Raw genomic sequence first — 22,763 nt, 5'->3', positions numbered from 1 at the left:
TTGTGTCTGCAGGTTTTACTGTATCTCTGGGACCAGCACAGTAAGGCAGCGTAAAGCTCGAGCAACATTTGGTAACAACGGAAGGCGACCATATCAACATTTTTATCATCTCGGCTCTTCTCTCTCCCACCACCCCTCCCCTCCCACCCCTGCAGAAATTACACCCTTGACAGTGAGTGTTATGATTCATCCATATCATCCTCCATCAGTCAGTTTGAGTCTGAATCCTTAAACACTGCTGTGAGTCATTGTGGCTAAAAAAAGGTTTGAATTTAAACAATTGCACAGTGATCCACGGCGGCATTGTGCGCTGAGCGGTTTCCGTTGTCGGCGGCGGCTGAGTCATGAACTCATCGTTCCACATCAGCGGACACTGACACGTGTCTGAGGATTTAAAAGACGTAGGTACAGACGCATCATGAATATGTGAGGGCAGCCCATCCTCTTTATAAGCTACAGTAGCTTCAGTCTCATGTCAGCGTTTAGTAACATTTCATTTTCTTCTGTTGGTGCATCAAGGAAGTTTACGTCAGCTGCGCATTATTACACAACACCTGTAAGTGTTTAAGCCACGCCCACTGACCTGCAAACAAATGACCTGCAAATGAACAAGCATTAGCCAACTAGCCGGCCCAGATGTTAAAGAAATAGTTTGACATAAACTATGCTTATTTGCTTGATTTTACGTTTGAAGCTACAGAGAGCAACTAGTTAGCTTAGCTTAATTTAAGAACCGGCTCTGTTCAAAGGCAAAAATATCCATAAGTTTTTGTGAAATAAAGTTAGGTGTTGTCAAGGTTGCTAGGCGATAGGAGCCACGCTTTGTGAAGCAACATAAAGGTGGGCACAGCTGTTGATGTTGATGATGCCCTTGAATTAGGACACAGCTACAGACTCTCTTCAGTTTGTTTAGTGTTCACCTGGACGTAACAAATTGGTGTGTACACGGACGTCCACACCAGAGCCTCACACACTTCCTCAGATAGCCACGATCCTCATGACGAACTGACTGACTAATTACCATCCCACTGCAGGTGATGACCCACCTGTGTGGACTCTCATTAGAGACCAGCTTCAGGTGTTGAAGAGTTCTGGTCTCTGGTTTCTAGAAGTTCACCATGAAGAGTTCTTGTTGTTTCTTCAGCACGACAAACTCTGAAGTTTCCATCACCGGTGACTCACCCGTCACCGAGGAGGACGCCGGCTCAGTAATTCACTTCCTACTCGTGACACATCCTTGACATAAATTCTCCGAAGGCTCAGATTTTTATAGAAACTAGTGAACTTGAACTTTTTGTCGCTGGAGCCCAGAGGAGCAAAACCAACCTGAAGTGAGTCACACTGAAATTATTCTTAAGCAATCGCACAATTACCCAGAACGAACCAGAGCTCTGACTCACTGTTCGCTTACGTTGAGGTGAATTTGTTTAATGTTAATTATCTTCCACGACTGTACATGACTCAGTGACTCTCACATGAACCAGAAAAGACTGAAGGTCTTTGTGCTTCTTCTTCTGTAGCTGCTGAAAAGTTTTAAGGTTTAATTTCGATGTTTTAACATTGATCATTTAAGCCATATGTCCAATGTTTTCTCACTAATTCTCCTTTTACTATATATATTTTAAATCAAAAATCCAAGTAAAGGTCAATAATCTTCATTTTTAAAACCTTATTTATGCATTTATTTTCAAAATGTAGTGTTTAATTAATGGAAAAAATCATTTGTGAGCCATAAGATTTTAAGTTTTAAGATGTTTTGCTTTGCTGAAACAATGAAACTGGAGCTTTTGGAAATTTTACACTCTTTGTTTTATCTGCAGCTCTGCTATCTTGGTCACGAATGCCTTGGAAAATAGGAAAAAATGAATAAGTGCATCGGGTCAGTCTATATCAGCTACACATTACGATAAAACACTTGTACGTGTTTAAGCCCCGCCCACTGCATGAGCACTGTTTGCTGAGGAGAAAAACTGGGAAAAATAAATAGATATTGATATTTTTTGAGGAAAAATTCAATCAGGACTGCCAGAGAAGTTAAGTGATGCTGAAAGACAAAAAGGACTTTCTCCAATAACTTTCTGAATATATATATATATATATATATATATGTAGAGTGTAGGTTGTATCGCTGTTTAGATGGGGCTCTGGCATGCAGCTGGTTGGCACGGTAACGCTGTTGTTGCCGTGATCTGATTTCCAGGTCACTGATAAGAAACTCAACAATGATACAATGATAACAAAGACAATGGAGTGTGTGTGTGTGTGTGTGTGTGTGTGTGTGTGTGTGTGTGTGTGTGTGTGTGTGTGTGTGTGAGACAGAGATAAGAGCAGACAGAAGAGTTATTGTGAAACAGAAATCATTTTTATGTTTCTGCTGCAGCTGCTTTAAGGCTGAACTCTCAGAGGTCAGAGGTCAAGGGAACATCACAAAAGATGGAAGCCACAAATATTCCGATGCTGTCGTCAGTAAGAAAAAACCACAACTTTGTTTGTTCATTCAAAGATAAATGTGAACATTACATACGCTTATATTCAGAACTGAGACCTGAACCTTTCAGAACCCAAACCCCAGTTTTTATTTTTCTTCTTCAAAGACACAAAGTTGCGTGTCTGCTTTCTTACAAATATGAAATACATAACTAGTCTGAAAACAACACTAATTGGTATTTTTGCAAATTCAATTCATACTGATTTTACTCTGGTAATTACGGCCTCCAGGAAATGCCTGTGGATATTACCCCTGATTCCTGCTTCCTGTCGACTTCACAGAGACAACTTCCAGTGCTTATTAGTGTTAAATAACTATTATTTAGTTATTTATGTTTGATTTAAATACTTTATTTTTACTTTTATTACAGTAATGGATTGAAAGTAATGAGTACGTCATAGAAATGAAGTCAACAGTACAATACTCACCTTATAAAGTGTAGTGGAGTTAAAGTCATAAATTAAAAAAAGAAAAGTAAAGTACAGATAGTCGGAAAATATACTTAAGTACAGTACTAAATGATACAACGCACACTATGGCCAAACAAGACCTCTGAAGGTTCCCGTGGTATCTGGAACGTCTGGAGGACGTCGGCAGCGAATGCTTTAAGTCGTCTAAACTGCGACGTGGTGTCATCACCTGATTTGTGTCGGTGCCCAATCTGATATGCTTTTCATAAATGTAGATCGAGTCTTGTTTTCTTCCACTGTACCTACATTTAAGTACCAGCAAAGACCCGATTCATGGTTGAAATTACTCTCTAAATCACATTGGTCATTTATTAAAATTCCTTAAACAATCTATGTTTTGTTTTCCTGGCATATGACACCGTCAGCTCTCAGACATGTAATTGTTTTATTTCTCGAGTGACCTGTTCAATTAAACTTTCTGCAAGTTTTAATTTCAAATGTAGCAGATGTTTGAAGAAACTCATCTGTAAATCAACATTGTCTTTATAAACCGACCGGCTACAATTACATTCTCTTTCTCTCATAATTTGTACCAGATTACAAAGTTCTCTCCAAGAACTTCCTAGAAAATTGTTAGTAGTTTTATGGGCTCGTAAAATGAAGCATTACTGCTCATTTCCCAACATAAAAATATACAAGCTGTTTCAAAGCTTTCTACGCACTGGCAGGAATTAAATTCTGGTGGAGAAATATTAAATGCATTTTTTCTTATTGTGTTGGACTTAAAGTGAGTAGAAAGGAGATCAAGGTCGATGACTGGGTCAACAAGGCCACAGCAGACCGCTGCCGGCATTTATTCTCTCACCAGCAGTCGACGTCGGTTTCTTTTAACCGTGGCCGTAATATTTCCCCCGACACTGACCGAGTACTTTTGTGTGAAAACCTAACCAGACTTAAACTGTAGCAGCGTCAGGAAACTGTCATGTGAATCACTCTCCTGACTGCTTTGTGAGGCAGTGACAGACGACTTATTTTGTTGTTTAGTTTGGAGCATGTTCTTTTTTTTTGTGCCAAAAGCAGTAAAATGTCAAAGGGTCTTTTTTCTTTTTTAAAGCCGCTATAGTGGATATTTTTATAAAAACATATCAAATGACAAAGACCTTCAGAGAATTATCAGCTGAACCTGCAGCTCCCCTCGGCTTCACAGAGCTTTAACATAGTCGGGTTTCCATCGCAGTTTTGTGCAACATACACGTGATTCTTTTCGAAAAAGTCGACAAAACACAGTTGCTAATGTTTTGTGTTTCCATTAAGTGATGTTATGCAAATAAAGAGGGTTTTTTCCCTGTGTGATATCGTCCCAATTAAGCATCACAGTGGATTTGCAGCCTCTCAGTCAGACGCCACCAATTAAATGCAGTTTTCTTACAAAATATTTGTGGAATTTGTGGAATAGTCTTAAAAAACCACCTGATGCAAGCGTATAAACTTTTTTGCGGAATTTGAGAATTGTTTTGAATTGTTTCCATTATTTGTTTTTAAGTTTGCGATTTTTTAGAGTGCGCATTAAGCAGGTTAGGAGTTTCAGCTCATTGTTTATCTGTTTGGACACAACTTTACTTTTCTGGTTCACTCTCACCGCAGCAGCTGTTTTCAGAAAAAACAGCTGTAACAGAAGTAGAGAAAGTCAAACAGAGAGAAGCTGGTCAACATGCTGGAGCATTTAGCAGCTAAAGAGTCGGACATTTCCCTCAGGAGCTGGTGGAGACCAAACACTGAGCTAAAAGACACTGGACTTAAACACCAACAACACACTCTGTAACTGCTGGAAGTGGAAATGAGCAACATTTCTATTATCAGTGTCATTGATTGTATATTTCCAGTCAGGCCCCAAATCACCCATGAGGGGCAAATGAGGACATGGACAGAAGAGAGGACTCCTGTCCTGTTGCACCATCTACTGGACAGACGGAGACTCACATTCACCAAGTGGGAATTAGTTTTATTTTATTTAATACTGTTGTTTTTACAAAACCAATTCTTATTGGATTAGCATATTTATGTATTTATCTCGTTTCACTTATATTTTGATTTATTATTCTGCAACAGGTTTCTACCATTCAAGTCAATGAAGAAACGGAACTGAAGCCTGTACTGCCACCTGCTGGCTGAGGACTTCATGACATGCTTCACAGTGAGAGGAAAAAAGGGAAAAGATTAGACCGTGGATAAACAGAAAATAAACACATGATTACATTTAAATCAAATTTCCCCTCAGGACTAAATTAGATGACCTGAGTGCTGTCTTGTTGCAGCTGTAATTACATTTACATTCATTGAGCTGTTATACCCTCGGGAATCATTTCATTTATCTTTAAATGAAGTGGAGTAACTGCTGGATTGACTCATCAAAGGCAGTGGTGTGCAAGAGTTATATTCTGTATTTTTGAGGTGAATCCAACCTCTGCAGCCTTTATTCAAATGTTTATGTCTCTGTTACTAGCAGAGATTTTTATATTCTTGATGTAGGAAATCTGAGCTACTTCGACTTTTTCCCGGCCGTCCTGCACACGGAGTGTTTCAGGTGACATTTGCTGATATTCAGTGGAATCTGTTCCTCCCACTGTCTGTGCGTTGTTTCCTGTGCCGCTGTTTAAAGTTAGGATTAGGTTAAGATCAGGTTTAGCGGCTGGGGGATGTGTTGTAGAAATGAGTGTGTGTGTGTGTGTGTGTGTGTGTGTGTGTGTGCACTTCCAGTATGATGACAGCCTGGTTTATGGCTTCATCCCACACACACACAGGTGTGTTATATGCTTGTGTCAGGTGTGTGAATGTCTTTCGCCTTTTCCTGTTCAAAGCTCAAAGTCCAGCGGACAGACAGAGACAATCCACGGACGCCACAAACAAGAAGAAGAAGAAGAAGATTTAGCTAAAAGGAAATAATTCTCTCATTTGAAGCTTTAAAACGAAGAAGAAGAACAATCGGACACATTCGGAGAAACTGTTGGGATCTAAAATCTGACTCTCCCTCACAGCAGATGGATTATACCTGAGGACGAGCTGCTCGTGTAAATCACACAAATCACTGCTGATCGACTGACCGGTGGCCATCTTGGAGAGACGCACAGGTGAGTTTGAACAAACATGCCTGCTGCTGTTTGTGTTGAGCAGGTCTGAGCTGCTGTTTCTGCACAAATCAGATCCTGAGTGTCAGAAACAACGTTTTTATTTCATCAGACGTGTTTTAGTTCAGGTGTTTACAGGCGGATTATGAAGAAACAATGAAGAAAAACAGCAAAACTTAATTCAAAATTAATAGTATTATAAAAAATAATATTTAAATGTGTTTTTCTCTGATGTTCCTCTATGAGTTGACGTGTCTCTGGAGGAAAAGCACAGGTGTAAAAACTGAAATGAATAATGCTTGAATTCCATTTAGCTGCTTCAGTTTCGTTATTCATGTTATTAGTGACACCTATGCACTTTAAACAACATGCAGGAGTGAGGTGGAATAAACTGATCTGTTCTTTAACTTAATCTAAATGGGTAAGTTTCAAGTTAATTCAACTGAAAATGTCTAATTTTACTTTTCAGGCTTATAAAGCTAGCGAGAGTTCGTTGTTAAATTTGTTTTTTGTGACAGAAGAGAGGACCGTAGGTTCGTTGCTAAGCTAACGAGGAAGGTAGTGTAATATAGCATAGCATTTCAAATTATACATCCAACCAAATAAATCCACTGTGCTAGTTAACTTGTCTTTGTGGCTTTAAAAGCCTTCGCACGTTGTTCGGATAAATACCGTGATACAGAGCAAACGACGAAAATAGTCAACTGTTGCTACAGCTGCTGTTGCTAAGCTAACATACAGACGAGCTACAGACAGCGTAACAGTGATTTAACATTATCGTACATACAAATGCGACCTGCTTGCTCACTAACCAGTTGGGGTTAGCTTTCAGAAACATGAGCAAACAGGACAAAACAACACTGACTTCCTGGCTCAGGGGAACGTTACCCACCTGTCGAGCGGCAGCCTCCGCCTCCGTCTTCATACCTTTAAACTCTCTGAGGTCTCGCCACCATAGTTGGACTCACCCTCCACTGTGATCGGGAGAGTCAACCCCCCCCCAATGAAGTTTTAGAGGTTTCACCGGCCTCATCAGTCTCTGTTTGCGCCACTGGCGGTGTAGGCCAGTCCGATAAGCGATAAGTCCAGGGCTGAACAGGTCAAAATGTCTGCCGTGAAAAAGCCCAGTAACATCTGTTCACTGTGGGAACGGCTACAGTAACTTGTTGCACAATAGTTATAAATTCCAGAATTTCAGTAATTTGCAAAGGGAGTGTCAACGCAAAGGGCATCATTTTAGTTTGCTTTTTATTTAATGTGTCCTGATTTTTCAAACAGTTTGAATCCAATCGTACAAACACGGTGGGGAGAACAACTTGTGGGCTAAACATGCTGCCAGGAGGTGAACGATGTCTTCAGTGTCTTTGATTTTATATTTTTTATCTTATGACATATTTGGTTTCCCCAAGAGATCATGTGAGCCTGGTTTTATATTACTCAGATTAAATGTAACATGCCTGCTTTTGTTATTCACAAGCACGAATGAATTAATTCAGAATATTTCTTTTTCAAATGTAGGTAACATGTAATTTTAAAGCCTCTGTAGTTTCTTAATTACTTTCTAGGGAGGTTTGCGGGACACAAAAACACATTTCTGAGACATTACATAGAGCATTAGCACATAGGGTCTGTGAGCAGTTGTTGATTTCTAGATTCATTTAAATGCATCTGTAGGAAATGTTATTCTCTATATTTGTTTAGTACTGAATTGTTTGTTTGCCTTCAACCTGCACAAAGGCAAGTTAACTGGAATTAATAGAAAGTAAACAGTGTCTCCATTACAACCAAATGACTTCTTTCTAGGAAATTCACAATCCATAAAATTACCCAAATAAATAACATATCTTTGTGTGCCTAGGAGGTTTTGAGTTAAGCTTTCTCTCCTGCGTGTAGTCGGTGGTTTTGACCTTGAACTTTGTATCAGTATCAGATTTGACGCTAATTCAGCATCATAAACCTGTTTTCTTTCCTCCTTTCACCTACAGTCAGCTGTAGAACAATTTAAATAAAGAAAACGGGCCTGTTTTACTCATTTAAATTCTTCTATGTATAAGTTATTTTAACAATATTATAATTAAATACACTTCAAAACATCTCTGTATTTATTCATTTATTAATTGTTCCTGTTGTTGTTCATTCCATCAGTGTCTGTCTCCAGCAGCAGCTGCAGCAGCTGCTCCAGCCGGGGCCCCTCCTGATCCCTCCACTCTCCCCAGCCTCAGTGCCCCCTGCTGGGCAGCATGGAGCCTGGAGTCAGCCGGCTGCCTCTCCAGGTCCTGGGAGAGAACGAGGCGCTGCAGCAGTTCTTCAGTGGTGAGCTGTTGCATGTCATCAGGGTCTTTAACATCATATCATCATCTTATACTACAGACTCTTGTTTATACCTTTTTATGGTGTGATTTGTCGCAGCTTTAAAATCTGAGAGAGAATTACCACTTACAGCGAACAGTTCCTACACATTTTATATTATATTGTACATTCACATAGAGAATTGGCGCCTGATCACAGAGGATATACTTTATATGCTTGAAAAGATGCTAGAAGTGCACTAATCTGCTTTTATTTTGAAAAGCATACATCAGCAGACGCACTTGCAGAGTTTTGTGGGTTTATTAAAGTGGCTCAGAGATGATCCTAAGGATGTTTAGGAAGATCTTAGGGAGATTAAAGAAGGTCAGGTGTTCAAGATAGTTTCAAAGTTCATGTCATCCCTGAGTCCGAGTCGGTGAGGAGATTCTTGGTGAAGTGGTCTGAATACTTTCTGAAGCTTCTGTATTTGAGTCCTGTGGATTTTGGTGTTTTCAGAAACAGTATTTAAAATGTGCGTGTGCAGGTCAGGATGTGAGCGGTGTGTTGGACAGCTCTGTCGCCGTGGATACAAGCATCCTGGAGCAGTACCTCAGCAATGACATGGATCCCAACAGCTTGTAAGATTCACACACACATACACACCCCAACCATCACCTAACTCCAATTCTTACCCTGACCTTAACCTAAACCTGATTCTAACCTGAACCGTAAAATCCATAAATTCCTGCATTGTATCCTTATTGTTATTGATCAGTCCAATCCAATTTGATCAAATCCAGTAAGACAGATTAGAAGATGAAACATTACAGAAACGAACTTAAACAGCTCACTCTGCTGGAAACAAATCCTTGTTTTAACATTTGATTTTATATTTCCATATTTATTTAATTCTTATCTACAAAATCCAACACAAAGATTGTTATAGTAGGTGAACCAGGAGTTGAATTAAATATGTTTTACAGCTTTAAAAGCAATTGAAGCAATAAAAGTAATAGTAAGAGAGGTAGAAAGAGTAATAGTAGTAGTAATGAGGAAAATTTCCTGTTATCTTCATTCTTTGACACACATACTGTTATATAACATGCATAAAAACAGCATTGACCTAATTGGTTATCAGCTAACCAAAGGTTGTAATTACTGAGCACAGAAAGCTCTCTGCAAAACCATCAGATCCTATTAAAACACACTAAAACACACTTCCCAGATAAACAATTACACAAAAATTAAAAAAAAATGAAATTGACAGATACAAAAAAAACATTTTCAAATCAGTCTTTACTGAAGGGAACTGGTTCAAACTAAGAAAATCACAAGAAAAAAGGCAGAAAGCTAAAGACATAAATTTGTGATGATTATATCAAAGGTTAATCAGAATAAATCAAATGGCAAGTAATCAATGAGATTAATCGCATTCAGTGTGAACACTAGGCTATTTCACACCACTGTCTTATGTCCAGACATGTCCAGCTAACCAGACCGCGCATCGTATCTTTTGTTTGATTCTTTTATTTTTTTCCCAGCATGCTCCCTGAGTCTCCTCCTGACTCGAGCTCGGAGGCCTGTTCACCTGCACGGATACCAGGTACTGTTCACATCTTCAACCACCGAGTTTTTCAATGGTGCTGATAAAAAATAAATGACATATACCACCAGTGAATAGTTGTTTATAAAGTGTGTCTGTTGCTTACATGATATTTTCTAACTAACAGACTTCCATCACGAGCCGCCATATTGGTCCAACCAGCAGACCACCCAGGGGGTTTTCCAGCCTGCGACACAATCTGCTGCTTCTTCATCCTGTAGCTTTAAGGATCGAGGCTCTACCCACGTCCACTCTGACTTGCTGACCCACGATCAGCTCCGCAGTTTGGGCCTCACTAACACTTACATCAGGACTGGGACACCGCCCATCCCACCCGCTGCACCTGCTCCCCTGCACCAACATACGCACCACTCACCTGAACACATACACTACCTGAGTCCACAGAGCTGCTCACAGGTTTACACCCCACCCACACCTCCCTCCCCGCCGCCCTTACCTCCCTCGAACAGCTACGTTGCACCCTGTGCTGGCCCAGACATGGGCCCCCATTTAACTGCGCCTCCTTCGGCCTGTTTGCTGGGCTCTGCCCCAACGCTACACCCCTGGTAAGCAAGACTCCTACATTGTTACTTTACTAATTCACCATTTCATATTTTTGTAACTGTCTGAAGAAATACGTGATATGAAGGGACTTAAACATTGACACTGATGTAGCAGTCTGAGATCGTCCTCCAAAGCAAGGGAACTTTAACAGCAAGGACTCTGGTCCTTGACTCTAACCACTAACCTGGATCCAAAAATAGCCAGGAGACCCTTCCCAGAGGACTTCAAGTTTCAGTCCAGTTCGTAATTGGACAAGAGTTCACAGATGTATTTTGCATATTGTTAGGCTTGAACATAATCAGTAATCAGCTGCAAGAAATTGTGGGCCATCCAACGCTCACAGTAATCTCATTTAGGCACTTAATGAGCAGAAAAAGACTTCAATTGTCACCAGGTACTATTGGTAAATACAACAGGGTATCATAAGCATAAAAAAGTAAATTGATATTATATTTGAAACTAATGTCCTTAAGAGGGAACATGACAACAGAAAACAGTAGTGGACCTACGATTGAGACTTGTGGGACACCACAATATGGGCAGAAGAGGATGAAGCATTACAAATAGCACCAGAGATCACTCTTTGTGGCTGAGGTGGGATCCAGAGTAGAGCTATTTCAGAAATGACTACCCACCCATCTTCAGATGAATAAGCAAGATGCTCCACTCATTTTAAGTCCACTGTATCAAGGTTAGTGCAAAGGTCCAATAATGACAAATAGGAGTAAACATTAGATGCAACCGAAGGGTCATTGGTGACCCTCAGGGTAGTGTAGTTCTTCACCAGGAAATCAGAATAATCTCTCTTGTCCCGAAATTATATCTTATTTATCACAGTTCCTGACATGCCTTTGAATCATATGTAGACCTGCCATAATGATGTAAAAAAAAACAGCTTTCAGATTAGCAAAGTTTGTGCAGATTTAACTTTGGTTAACAGCAACTCAGTCAGTAATTAGTTATTGGGTCTGAATCCTTTTGTCTTGTCGTGCTTCAGCTCCCCGCAAAGTAAAAAGAGGAGGAGATCAGAGTGTGAGGAACCAGCGGGAGGAATGGATGCTTCCTGCAGTGATGCTGATGGGACTTGTGGTGGCAGTGCAGGGAATGGCGTAGGTGGTGGCGGACTAAATTTGGGATCCTTCCAGCTTCTGACCTGGGAGCAATATAGGCTGGGACACTGGAGCACTTTGTACGACAGCAGCTACCAGACACTGTAAGTAAAGAAACCAGCAGATTTAGTAGTTTTTAATTTTAAATCTGGCTGGTACTTGTTGAGATATCTTGATGAAAAGTGTTGGACACCAAGAATGGTTGTTTTTGGTTTCCAGGTCTCCTCCTGCCTACCACGTCGACACAGATAAAGGCTTTAACTATTCCACAGCTGACGAGGCTTTCATTTGCCAGAAGAAGAACCATTTTCAGGTCACCATTCACATTGGCGTGGCTGCAGAGCCACAATACGTCAGAACACCTAGCGGGTCACAGCAGGTCGACCACTTCCTAATAAAAGTGTTTGGGATCAAGGTGAGTACTGGACTCTCAAACCTCTCATAGGCACTAGAAGCAGGGGGAAATTGTTAATCTCGCACTGGAGTTAATTTTTGCACTGCACACAGTACCTTTGGTTTCCTCCTATATACTTACAGCTGGAAGCTCCAAGCCACCAGGTGACCATCGAACAGTCCCAGCCCGACCGCAGTAAAAAGCCCTTCCACCCTGTCAGGTAGGTAACAGATGAAGAGTCCCTGCATGCACCAGCAACCAGCTGTACCAGCTCAAACTTTGTACATTTAAATTAAGCTTGTAAATTTACAATAGAAAAATAACAATAACTTCTGAACATCCAGGGTCAACCTTCCCAGCGGTAAGATCACAAAGGTAACGCTCGGCCGGCTGCACTTCGGCGAGACGACGGCCAATAATATGAGGAAGAAAGGCAAACCCAACCCTGACCAGAGGTATGTGAGAAAGGGTTATTCTTTATGAATATCATATAAATGAATGAACCGGTCAGAGAGGAGCTACATGCTAACTCTATCTGTGTGTGTTTGCAGGTATTTTCAGATGGTGGTTGGTCTATACGCTGCAGTGGGAGAGGACACCTTTCTCCTGACAGCTCTGGTGTCAGAAAGAATCATTGTCAGGGTAACAACACCAATTATGAACCAATCAACTATAAATCAATAAGTCAGCGACCCACATTTCAAACATAGATCTTTGAGTCTAATAGTCATCTCCTTCCGCCAGGCTTCAAACCCCGGTCAGTTTGAGACAGATGGGGATCCCCTGTGGCAGCGTGGGGGGGTGCAGGACGCTGTGGTCTGCCAGGGTCGGGTGGGCATCAACACAGACTCCCCAGATGAGGCGCTGGTCGTCTGCGGTAACGCCAAGGTGATGGGCGCCATCATGCAGCCATCCGACTGCCGTGTCAAAGAAAATATACAGGAGGTAAGACAATTAAATTATGAGGAAATGATGAGTTTTTATTATTGAATTTTACTCATTTTAAATTCTTTGTCAAATTTAGTTTTCTGATTCTGCACTTTATCAATTAATTTACCAATTAATTACCTGAAATTCTCTCATCTTTTTGTGTCAGGTCGACTCTGAGCAGCAGCTGAAAAGAATCACTCAGATGAGAATAGTCGAGTTTGATTATAAACCAGAGTTTGCCTCCACCATGGGAATGGACCACACCCACCAGACAGGTAACTGTCATTTATCATCCCAACAGGTGAGTGTGATGTTGTGTAAATTGTGATTAGCTTGAATGTATTATAATAATAATGTTGATATTTCAGGTATAATAGCTCAGGAGGTGAAGGAGCTGCTGCCGTCAGCGGTGAAGGAAGTCGGAGACGTCACCTGTTCCGATGGAGAGAGGATTCCTAATTTCCTCATGGTAGACAAGGTAGTCCTCTTCCTTTCTTCTCGCCCCCGGACTGTGTTGTTTAGAATCTGTATTCCCTCTGATGGCTGGTTAAAGTTATCAAGGAATTTGTTTAGAATCTGTATTCCCTCTGATGGCTGCTTCCTCTTCCTCTTCCAGGAGCAGATCTTCATGGAGAACATCGGGGCGGTGCAGCAGCTGTCGAAGCTCACCGACAACCTGGAGACTCGGATCCAAGACCTGGAGGTCTGGAACCGCCGACTGGCTAAACTGAAGAGCCTGACGGGAAGCCTGCGATCCACAGAGTACTTATCTTTTCATTTTCCACCCCTGTTATTATAGATATAACATCTACAGGTGTCGACAAAATAACAATTAAGTATTGCAGCAGAGGTGGCATCATATTTAACAAACAAACAAAAGAAACCTATAAACGAACATAAATGTCTCATCACAACTGCACAGAAAACAGCGCCATGGAAAAGTGCTGATGAAAAGTGTGTGTGTATGTGTGTGTGTGCATGTATGTGTGTATGAGTATGTGTGTATTGCATAATAGCGGAATTATTGTGTTATGCAAATCACAGTTCAAGGACAACCAAGGTTTTGAAGGCTACTGTGTGTGACTGAAGCGCAGCGGCTTTAATTGACCAGAAATCATTGCCACTACAAAACCAGGATGAAGTTATGAACAAACTACACAAAATGGTCACCTGCTGAGCTGTAGTTTTACCTGTGGCTTGTCGAAAGGTGCTGTGATCTGAACTGTGCTCAAGATCACAGACTGTTTGAAAAGTGTTGAAAGTTACTCACTGATAAATCTTCGTTAAAACACTTCACAAAGCACATAGAAATTAACTGCATTAATTTAGTTTTAATAAACAAACAAATCGAAAATATCACTGGATCCATAAGTGATTTCAAAATAAAAGCTTTAATTCTTGTCCTATGTGTTTTCTCCAATAGGAAACCCAGAAGAAACGGCAGTGTGTCGACGATGCCGAGTACTGACACTTGTAAGACTGGGAAAGTCCAGAAGGAGGGCTGCAGTCAGAAATACAGCCACTGTCTGCAGCATAAGGCCTTCCAGGCCAGCGCCTACAGCCTGCTGGCCACCATGGCTTTCTGGTGAAGCTTGATGCCACTTACTGATTTTACTAAATAGTTAAAAAGTCAAATTGAGAGAGAAAAATTGATTAATATTAATTTAAAACAATTATGGTGTGTGTGTGTCTGCAGCATCATCTCTATCACTGCTCTGTACCTGCTAAATTTGAAGGAGAAAGACTTGACTGGCTTTCCGGACAACAGGTAAGCAACCATCGTTTTTACTGTAATAGGCCACAGGACTTATGTAGACATACTAAAAGCCCAGCAATCACCATCATCATCATAACACTTAGCAACCACCATCCCCGAGCGAAAACCTGGTAACACCCCTACAACCATTAAGAGTCTCCTAGCAACCCCTGACAAACACCTTCGCCACCACTCAACCATTAGACAAACTGTTTCGTGTTAAGAAACACACAGTTACACAACATCTACATAGTATCTTCCTAGTAACAACAGACAGTCACCTGGCAACCACTCAGCAACACCCTATTTTTTCCACCTAGTAACATTTTAGCAACCACTGTCAGTTGCCTGAAAACCAACTAGTAACATCTTACCATTCGTATTCCTTCTGTAACCAATGGTAGTCATCTGGTAACCACCTAGTAACATTGTGCCAATAGTATACCCTTAATAACTATTGGTAGAGGAACACTTCAGCTACTAGGCCCCTAACAACCATCTAGTAACATCCTAGTCACTACCTGGTAAAATCCTAGTAACCATTGGCAGTCACCTGGCAACCATTGAGTGATACTTTACCATGAGTTTTCCTTCTGGAGCCACTGACAGTTTCCTTCAACCACAGATTAACACCCCACAATTAATATTCTGTTCGTAACAAATTACAGACAGCTTTGTTGCAATTATCTAGCAACGCTCCCTTTATAACCGCTGACAGTCACCTTGCAACCACCTTGCAACACCCTAGCAACCACCTGGTAACACCCAACCCTGTAGGTTCCTTAGCAACCACGTAGTAACAATATTATCATTGCTCCATTCTGGAATTTTAAATGTAAACTTTTTATCAAAATATTTCCTAGGTTGGTGCGTGTTCAAATTTTATAATAACAACTTAATTGCATGACATCAGTGTTCTGTGTGTTGTTGTGCTGATTGGTGTTTCTGTCTGTCAGTAATGGGAGCGTGGTTCCTATGCAGTCCACAGCTTGGACCAGCACAGGTAAAGTACAGCCTCACAAAACTGACTTGTGTTTACACTGTCATAGTGACATAGAGGATGTAAAGAAATGCTGTTCATTTCATGCTTATCATGCAGGTAATATGATAATGATTATCCGAATAATCATTGTTCAGTATCCCGTGTACATGGATAATCAGGATAATCCAGAGTCCAAAGTAATATTAGATAACCTCTGAGTAAAAATAGCTACTGATAAATGAATGAGTTCATTCAGTCATTCATTCATTCACATTCACTTATGCTAACTTCTGTTGACCCAGTAAATATTGGTAGTACTGAAAAATAAAAGAATCACTAGAGTTAATTAAATGCTAAAATTAATCTCATAAATTTGATAAAATTCCAACTTTTATTTCACAACTATTATTTTTCCATGTTCCCAATCTTTTTTCCAGTCCCGCCAACCAGGCCACCCGGCCCCTGGCCCCCAGAGATTGACTTCTGTGACCTGTTTTACTGTGATAAGGTGTACTGCTGCCCTTCACCAGCAAAGGGCAGCACTGACTTCAACGCCACCGCCATTGAATCAGGTGGAACAGAAAAGCCTGATATTGCAGGTAATCACGTGCTTATTGGTGTTAACACATTAATGAATATGTTAAGTTAAGTAAATTTATGCATGACATGACATAACATGAGTTTGTGTTGCTAATATCTGGTTTAATGTTTGGTGTGTTTTTCCTCCTCAGAAAATAGAAAAGAAAAACTTTATCGCAAGCTGAAAAGTGCCAAAGACTGTAAGTGTGCACATCTTTTAATTAATTAACAATTTGATGAAAACTTTGGAACATCCCTATCATTCACTGTCTCCCTCTCTATCAGGGACAAACACCACCATCCATTCTTTCAGGATCAAAGAGAACCAGCAGCTGATTGACAGCAAATATTGTCTAAGAGATGAATGTGGGTAAGTACAGAAAGACAGAAAAACTACACCATAATTACTGTATTATCAGTATGATACGATGGGTTGAAAACATTTTTTTATCATTTTCTTGTGTCTCCTTCAGGCCTGGTAGATACGCCTACAGAGTTCCCATTAGCCAGTTTGTCCCAGTCAACATGAGAGTTACCCTGCTCATGAAGTAAGTGTTGACTGACAGTATAAAATTGAACTATTATCTGCTCTAAACACTTCCATTCAAACCCAAAAGTACACAAAACAATATAAATCGGCTTTCAGGTGAGCCATGGTTAACATGTAACAATTTAACATCACCATTAAGACCTTGGATTATTTCATTTTTCTTTTAATTTTAGTTTTCGATATAGATATATATTAAATGTAAGAGTAGCTAGCTAACAATAAAATGTTCCAGCTGCTTCATACATACAATTTCTAGTTGTGTTTTGAGTCTATAATGCTAAGTAGAATCACTTGTTTACAAGGTGTGCTAACTAACGTCAATATTCATCACACTTTCTGAAATACTGCAAATTATAATTTCTTATAGTCACTGTTAACATGTAGTTTATAGTATTAATACACAATATATGTGACTGAGACACAGTAAAACCATTTTTTTCTCACTAAAGCTCTAATGCAGCTGATTAGCTTACTGGCTAATAGCTCTTTGAAACTTCCGTTAGCATGTAAACATGAGTCTGCTGGCTCCTGAGCTAGCTAACAGTTTGGGTAAAACAGAACTGATTCTAATCAATTGTGTTTTAAGTAAAGACTAATACTTAAAATATTAAAGTAAATGAAAATGTTTCCATGTATTTTGTTTCTGTGTAGCTCTACGGAGCTGCTGGTGGTCCATCTGTGTAGCTTCGATGAGTCAGCGGCCTGCTCCTCTCTGCTGGATGTTAACACTGTCACAGGGAGCGTATACCCATTAAACACACAGGTAAACAGATCAACATGACCAGTGATTGATTGATTATTTAATATGTAATCCAGTAATGTAAACTGACACTGTATATACACATTTTGCTGTTTCTGATTAATTAGACATGGTTGTATAAAGAAAAACCATGGACATATTTTTGATATCTGATTTTTGTTTGTAGCAAATAACTTCATTAATTTTATCCTGTATTTAATTCAGAGCTTCTTTTTTTTTGTCGGACAAAAAAATATACATTTTGCTTATGTTGTTGTTAAATGATAGAGTTTTGTAGAAAAACATACTCTTACTCAAGTATTTAAAATAGATACTGTATATTTTGTTTTGTCATTAGCATGGATAGACAACACTTAGCATTAAAAAAGCTTTATAATTTCCCATCCCACTTATTCTCCAATTTGACAGTGATTTCATAACAGTAAATTAAACATTAATTCTTGATAAAATGCTGGAAAACACACGCACATGCTTAATCAACTTGAAGTATAAAAAGAGGTAAATTTGGGGTCTTTGCTGGATTTGTGTGGAACTTGGAATCATTAGAAAACATCCCTAAAAACCTAAATTGACATCAATGTTGTAGCTGTACCTTTGTTTGTCTTTATGTCTGTGTTGGTTTGAGAGTCACTGAGGTTCCAGTCCACTAACCCAGTTACCATTACAGTTAATAATGCAGGAAGAGTGGGGAAACACTGATTAATAATGGATGTGTGGCAGGGTTTTCTCACATTAGGATGACAACATGCTAATCACAGCCACGCTCACACTAATCCAGGACACAGACACCCATCACACAGTGACCCACATGTTAACAGACCATACACATAATGAATAGCATCATAGACAAAACACATATATAATAGGGATATTTTTTAAGGCAAATTTGATTGTTCTGTTTTCCATAATACTATTTTGTCTGTCCCAGTTTCTATAAAAGTGCAGATTGTATTCTGATTTTACAAATATTTCTAAAGGACAGCGCTGCCCAGAGAGCAAAAACAATTCAGCACTAAAACTTTATGTCTATGGTTTCAGTCTTGATTTTTATTTGTAAAGTTAAAAGTTAAATCAGTCGATCAATAGAAAAGTTTTGACAACACTTTAAATATAATGTCTTTAAGTAAAAGTGCCAAACAGTTTCCATTTCCAGCTTCTCATTTGTGGGGATTTGCTGCTTTTCTCTGTCTTATGTAATATTTTTATGTTTTGGACAAAGCGTCACTTGGGCCTTAAGAAAGTGTGATGGATGTTTTTCGACGCAAAACAAATAATTGAGACGAGAATCTGTGGATTAATAGATAATATAGTTGCAGCCCTACCATGCATTATGGATTTGGAAAGGGGAGTTTGACAAAGATGTGTCTGATCTGACAGATTTTACTGTAAATTAAATACCCTTAACAAACAGGCTGTGCAGCCAAATATTGTTCAAACCCACAGAACTTTGTTTTAAAATCTAGCCGAGATCCCAGAGTTTAAGTGGAAAACTGTATGTTTAGTTAGATCTGAGACCTTATTGGTGTGTTTCTTTGTCTGTTTCTACAGGGAGAACATGAATGGCCTCTCCACGTGGCTCGTCTTTACCACAGCTCATATCACTTCCGCTCCACAGTGGCTGTAAGAAGCTGAAAACTATTTTTCTTTCCTCCTGTCTTTTCCTTCTATATAGGCGGCTTTCATATGACTGAAGTAGATATTGATATTATTGATACTGAGTCTGAGATTTTTACAAAAGTCTTTAAGGATAGGTCTGGTGATATTCTATATTTTTCTCAAATCAAAACCAAGAGAATTTTACTCGACACTCTCTGACTTTACCACCATGTTTGTTGCTCTCAGCTCGAAGCCCATTGGTTCCTAGCGAAGATGGAAATCTTTAAAAACAGTTCACAAATTTTTATTTTTTTAAATTTTCTTTTAAATGCTCATTATTTCCACAAACATCTGGACACAAGTTTTTACTGAACAAACAGGGGGAAATAGCACATTTGTTGGGGACTATTTTGAGCGGCGTATTAATCCACATTTTGGAAACAATGGAGTTCTATGCCAGCTAAAGCCAAACAAACTCTGTCATTTCGTTAGCTAGTAAAGCTGAGTTTACTGAGTTTTTAAGCTGCATTTGGAAACATTATCTCATCCACTCTTACCTGAAACATTACTGATTATATCTACAGACACACAACAACCTTTATTTTGTAGTATTTACTATATTAATATAAACGTATGTCTTTCTCCAGGGTCAAGCAGACTGCAGTACTGACCATCATTTCTCGGGGGCGCTCTTCACTGACTACATTTTCCACTTCTACAGACACTGCACAGACTCATAGACAAAGTAAACATTAAATTTGAATATATTAAATGTAAATATATGAAATATTTGCTTTGTCCTCACAAAGATGATAATCAGAGAAACTGAAGCGGACTGCTACTGAAGAACATCACTTCTGCTGTTGTATTTTGAAGATGCAAATACATTTTTTATAGTGATATATACTATACTGCATCATTTTAAAAATTGTTCAGCAGTGGAAGTTCATCTCAGATCAGATAACACACGCTAGATAGTGTTAAACTAGTAGAGACAATAGACCAACAGAGCAACATCACGATGGAGACTGAACTGATGAAAAGATTAGGTCAAAGTTTACCTCTCATAATTCAAGACATCAAAGATTAATTTGCAGCACATTGAAATTCACTATATTGACAATTATGTACAAAAATCAGTAAATGGAGCTCTAATTTTATTCACTATAATTGATATTAATGTAATTAATGAAATTGAAAGTTTTGTTAGTCTTGATTTTTAGTTATTCGCTAGTTTGCTGACACTTGTAGACTTTTTCTGTAAAAGCAGTATGTCTCATTATTACGGAACAGGATTTTATCTGTGTGAAAAACACAATGAATTCTGAGATTAATCTCTGAACTCTAAGAAAACTTTGAGAACTTCATGAGATTTCTCTGAATAAAACATGAATTTTGATCTCATCATTTTGGTGTTTAAACTTGTAATTTTGAACGACATGTTTCTAAATGTGAAACCCAAAATTTAATTTACATTTAAGAGTGAAAAAATTAAATCACAGTTATGGAAGTTAAGCTTTTCTTGTGTGAACTCTGATAGTAATCACAGAATTTTTAAAAGCCTTTAAACACTCAAGCAGTAATTAAAGAGCAGGTTAAGAAAATAGTGCTGTAAACTCCAGCAGTAACAACAGTGGTCTGACTGAAGCAAAGTGTTAAAGTTACTTGTTAAAAACTAACATTGATATGGTTTGTGTGTGAAGCTGTTAAAATGAATATTTTCTATGTGACTGAATCCTGACTGCTCTGCTTTATGTGAAAAAAGCTAATAAACAGTGAGGTAGTTTAATAAAATATTTAAAATTGCATCATATCTTTGTGATATCCTTTATTTGACTCTAACATTTTGATATTTATCATTTTACGTAGCAATGAAGTGACTTCTTTTGCTAGCTTAAGGCGATATTAGCCAAGAGCTAGTGTTAAATTGGTAACGATCTTTGGATACAAGATTTGGTAGCCTAAACGCTGTCTTTTAAAATCAATAAAAATCAGCAATGTCCTTATGGGGACTTTATCTATCTGTCATTAATAGTTGACAGCAGAAACATTAGCTTGACGTAGCTGCTGTTCCTACTTCCATAATTACTTGCTCAAGACCCAAAACACAAAGTTAACGACTTGGTCTTGATTCAGGACTTCATTGCAAAGACTTGAGACTTGCAAGTAACTTGCTAAACAATGTTTTTTTTAATTTAAATTCATTCCCCAGTGTCTTACCCTGAGCGTAATGTAAATTTCATTCTAACCCTAACCCCTAAAACACACGAAAAAATGAAAGGGACATACTCTTTAATCCCCAGAATCGTGGTGTGTCCCCATAATTCTGTGTAAAGTCAGCGTCCCCACAGTGCTAGAAGGACTTGAACTTGACTTGACTTGGACTTTATTTTTGTTTTCTTGCACCTCTGTTTACCCTTCAGAAACAAGTTTTTTAATGTGAAAATGTTCTCATAAATGAACCGTATCACCAGAGAAGAAGGTCCATCTTGATATAGATTCTGCATGACATCACTGAGGATTTGTTGTATACGAATGCAGTTTTTAGGAGATAGGTCTGTTTTTTTCTTTTTCATGTGTGGTCCTTCAGATGACACAAACACACTGATGACTAATTCAGGTGGAGGAGGTGCAGCAGAAACACCAAACTAATTAGGTGTCTGAGACAAACAGATCAGCTGCAGAGAGGAAGGTAAAGTTGCAGGACGGAAACACAAACATACACAGAGCAGCAGACAGAGATGGACGCTCAGCACAATGTAAGTATCTGCATGCAATACATATTGCTTCATATGACAGTGAGCAGCGCAAGAACTGATTTTATATTACTGAATGGAGATTTTTTTATTAAGAAACATCTCATTTCTTGATGGTTTAATTACATGTTTTTATCAAGAAACTGAATAAACACTGGTACCAAATTCAACTCTCAGATTCTTTTCAATTTTGTACATTAAAAAAAAAAACATATAACTCAGCCGTGAAAGGATGGAAAACTATTTCAATCAAATAATTTGCTGGGTATTTGTATTTGTATTTGTACATGTTTTGCATGTTTTTACAGGTTAAAACCAGTGGTATAGCCATTTTAAATAAATGGCTGACAGTTGTATTCAACCTAATTCCTTACCCTAAAAGCTGAAGCTCGTGAGCTGGTTTAATGTTTTCTCTGACGTTATGAGCTTCAGGTCTGAAAGGGATCACCTTTACTTAGACGGTGATATCATAATGTCATAATCTATATGCAAGATTTATACCAGAGGAAAAAGTACATATCAGGGGACGTATTTTAAGATAAAGCTTGTGCTTTAACAATTTGAGAATAATTGTACAATGGCTAACATGCTGTGGCAGTTAAGTTCAGCATAGGGAATCATTCTGTTTCCATTAAACTTGTGAGGATTAAATACTGCACCACATAACTTCAAAACTGTAAAGAATAATAATTGTCCACTTTTATCTGGAATGCCTAACGCATTTCCCTTTAAATTGTTTTGAAAAAATTCTGAAAAATTAAAAAGTGACCCCTGGCAAGTTCTGTCTTACTTGCGATTTCAGGTCACAAACAACAATCACACGAGACGTCTTTGGCAAATTTGCCACATTTATACATGAAATATGATTTTCA

The 22,763-nt window shown here is 38.9% G+C and overlaps 1 protein-coding gene across 1 annotated transcript; it reads left to right on the top strand.

Annotated features, from left to right (window-relative positions):
* Positions 1-5,729: 5,729 nt before the first annotated feature.
* Positions 5,730-20,943, top strand: myrfl (myelin regulatory factor like). The gene is made up of 24 exons (XM_023419696.2): positions 5,730-6,026; positions 8,169-8,336; positions 8,857-8,950; positions 9,854-9,915; positions 10,043-10,481; positions 11,477-11,692; positions 11,808-12,003; positions 12,126-12,202; positions 12,327-12,437; positions 12,534-12,624; positions 12,727-12,927; positions 13,079-13,187; positions 13,281-13,390; positions 13,529-13,674; positions 14,336-14,497; positions 14,609-14,680; positions 15,625-15,671; positions 16,088-16,249; positions 16,382-16,429; positions 16,515-16,599; positions 16,703-16,777; positions 17,431-17,542; positions 19,088-19,159; positions 19,783-20,943. Exons 2-24 carry the CDS (start codon positions 8,264-8,266, stop codon positions 19,873-19,875), a joined length of 2,853 nt encoding a protein of 950 aa, XP_023275464.1. The 5' UTR covers positions 5,730-6,026; positions 8,169-8,263; the 3' UTR covers positions 19,876-20,943.
* The last annotated feature ends 1,820 nt before the right edge of the window (positions 20,944-22,763 follow it).

The sequence above is a fragment of the Seriola lalandi genome, unplaced genomic scaffold, assembly GCF_002814215.2.
Source record: "Seriola lalandi dorsalis isolate HSWRI2012SDOR001 ecotype SW California unplaced genomic scaffold, Sedor1 jcf7180002054609, whole genome shotgun sequence".
In the NCBI taxonomy this organism is placed as follows: Eukaryota; Metazoa; Chordata; class Actinopteri; order Carangiformes; family Carangidae; genus Seriola; species Seriola lalandi.
Note: the sequence above shows the minus strand (reverse complement) of the source record. Positions and strands in the feature narration are given on the sequence as shown.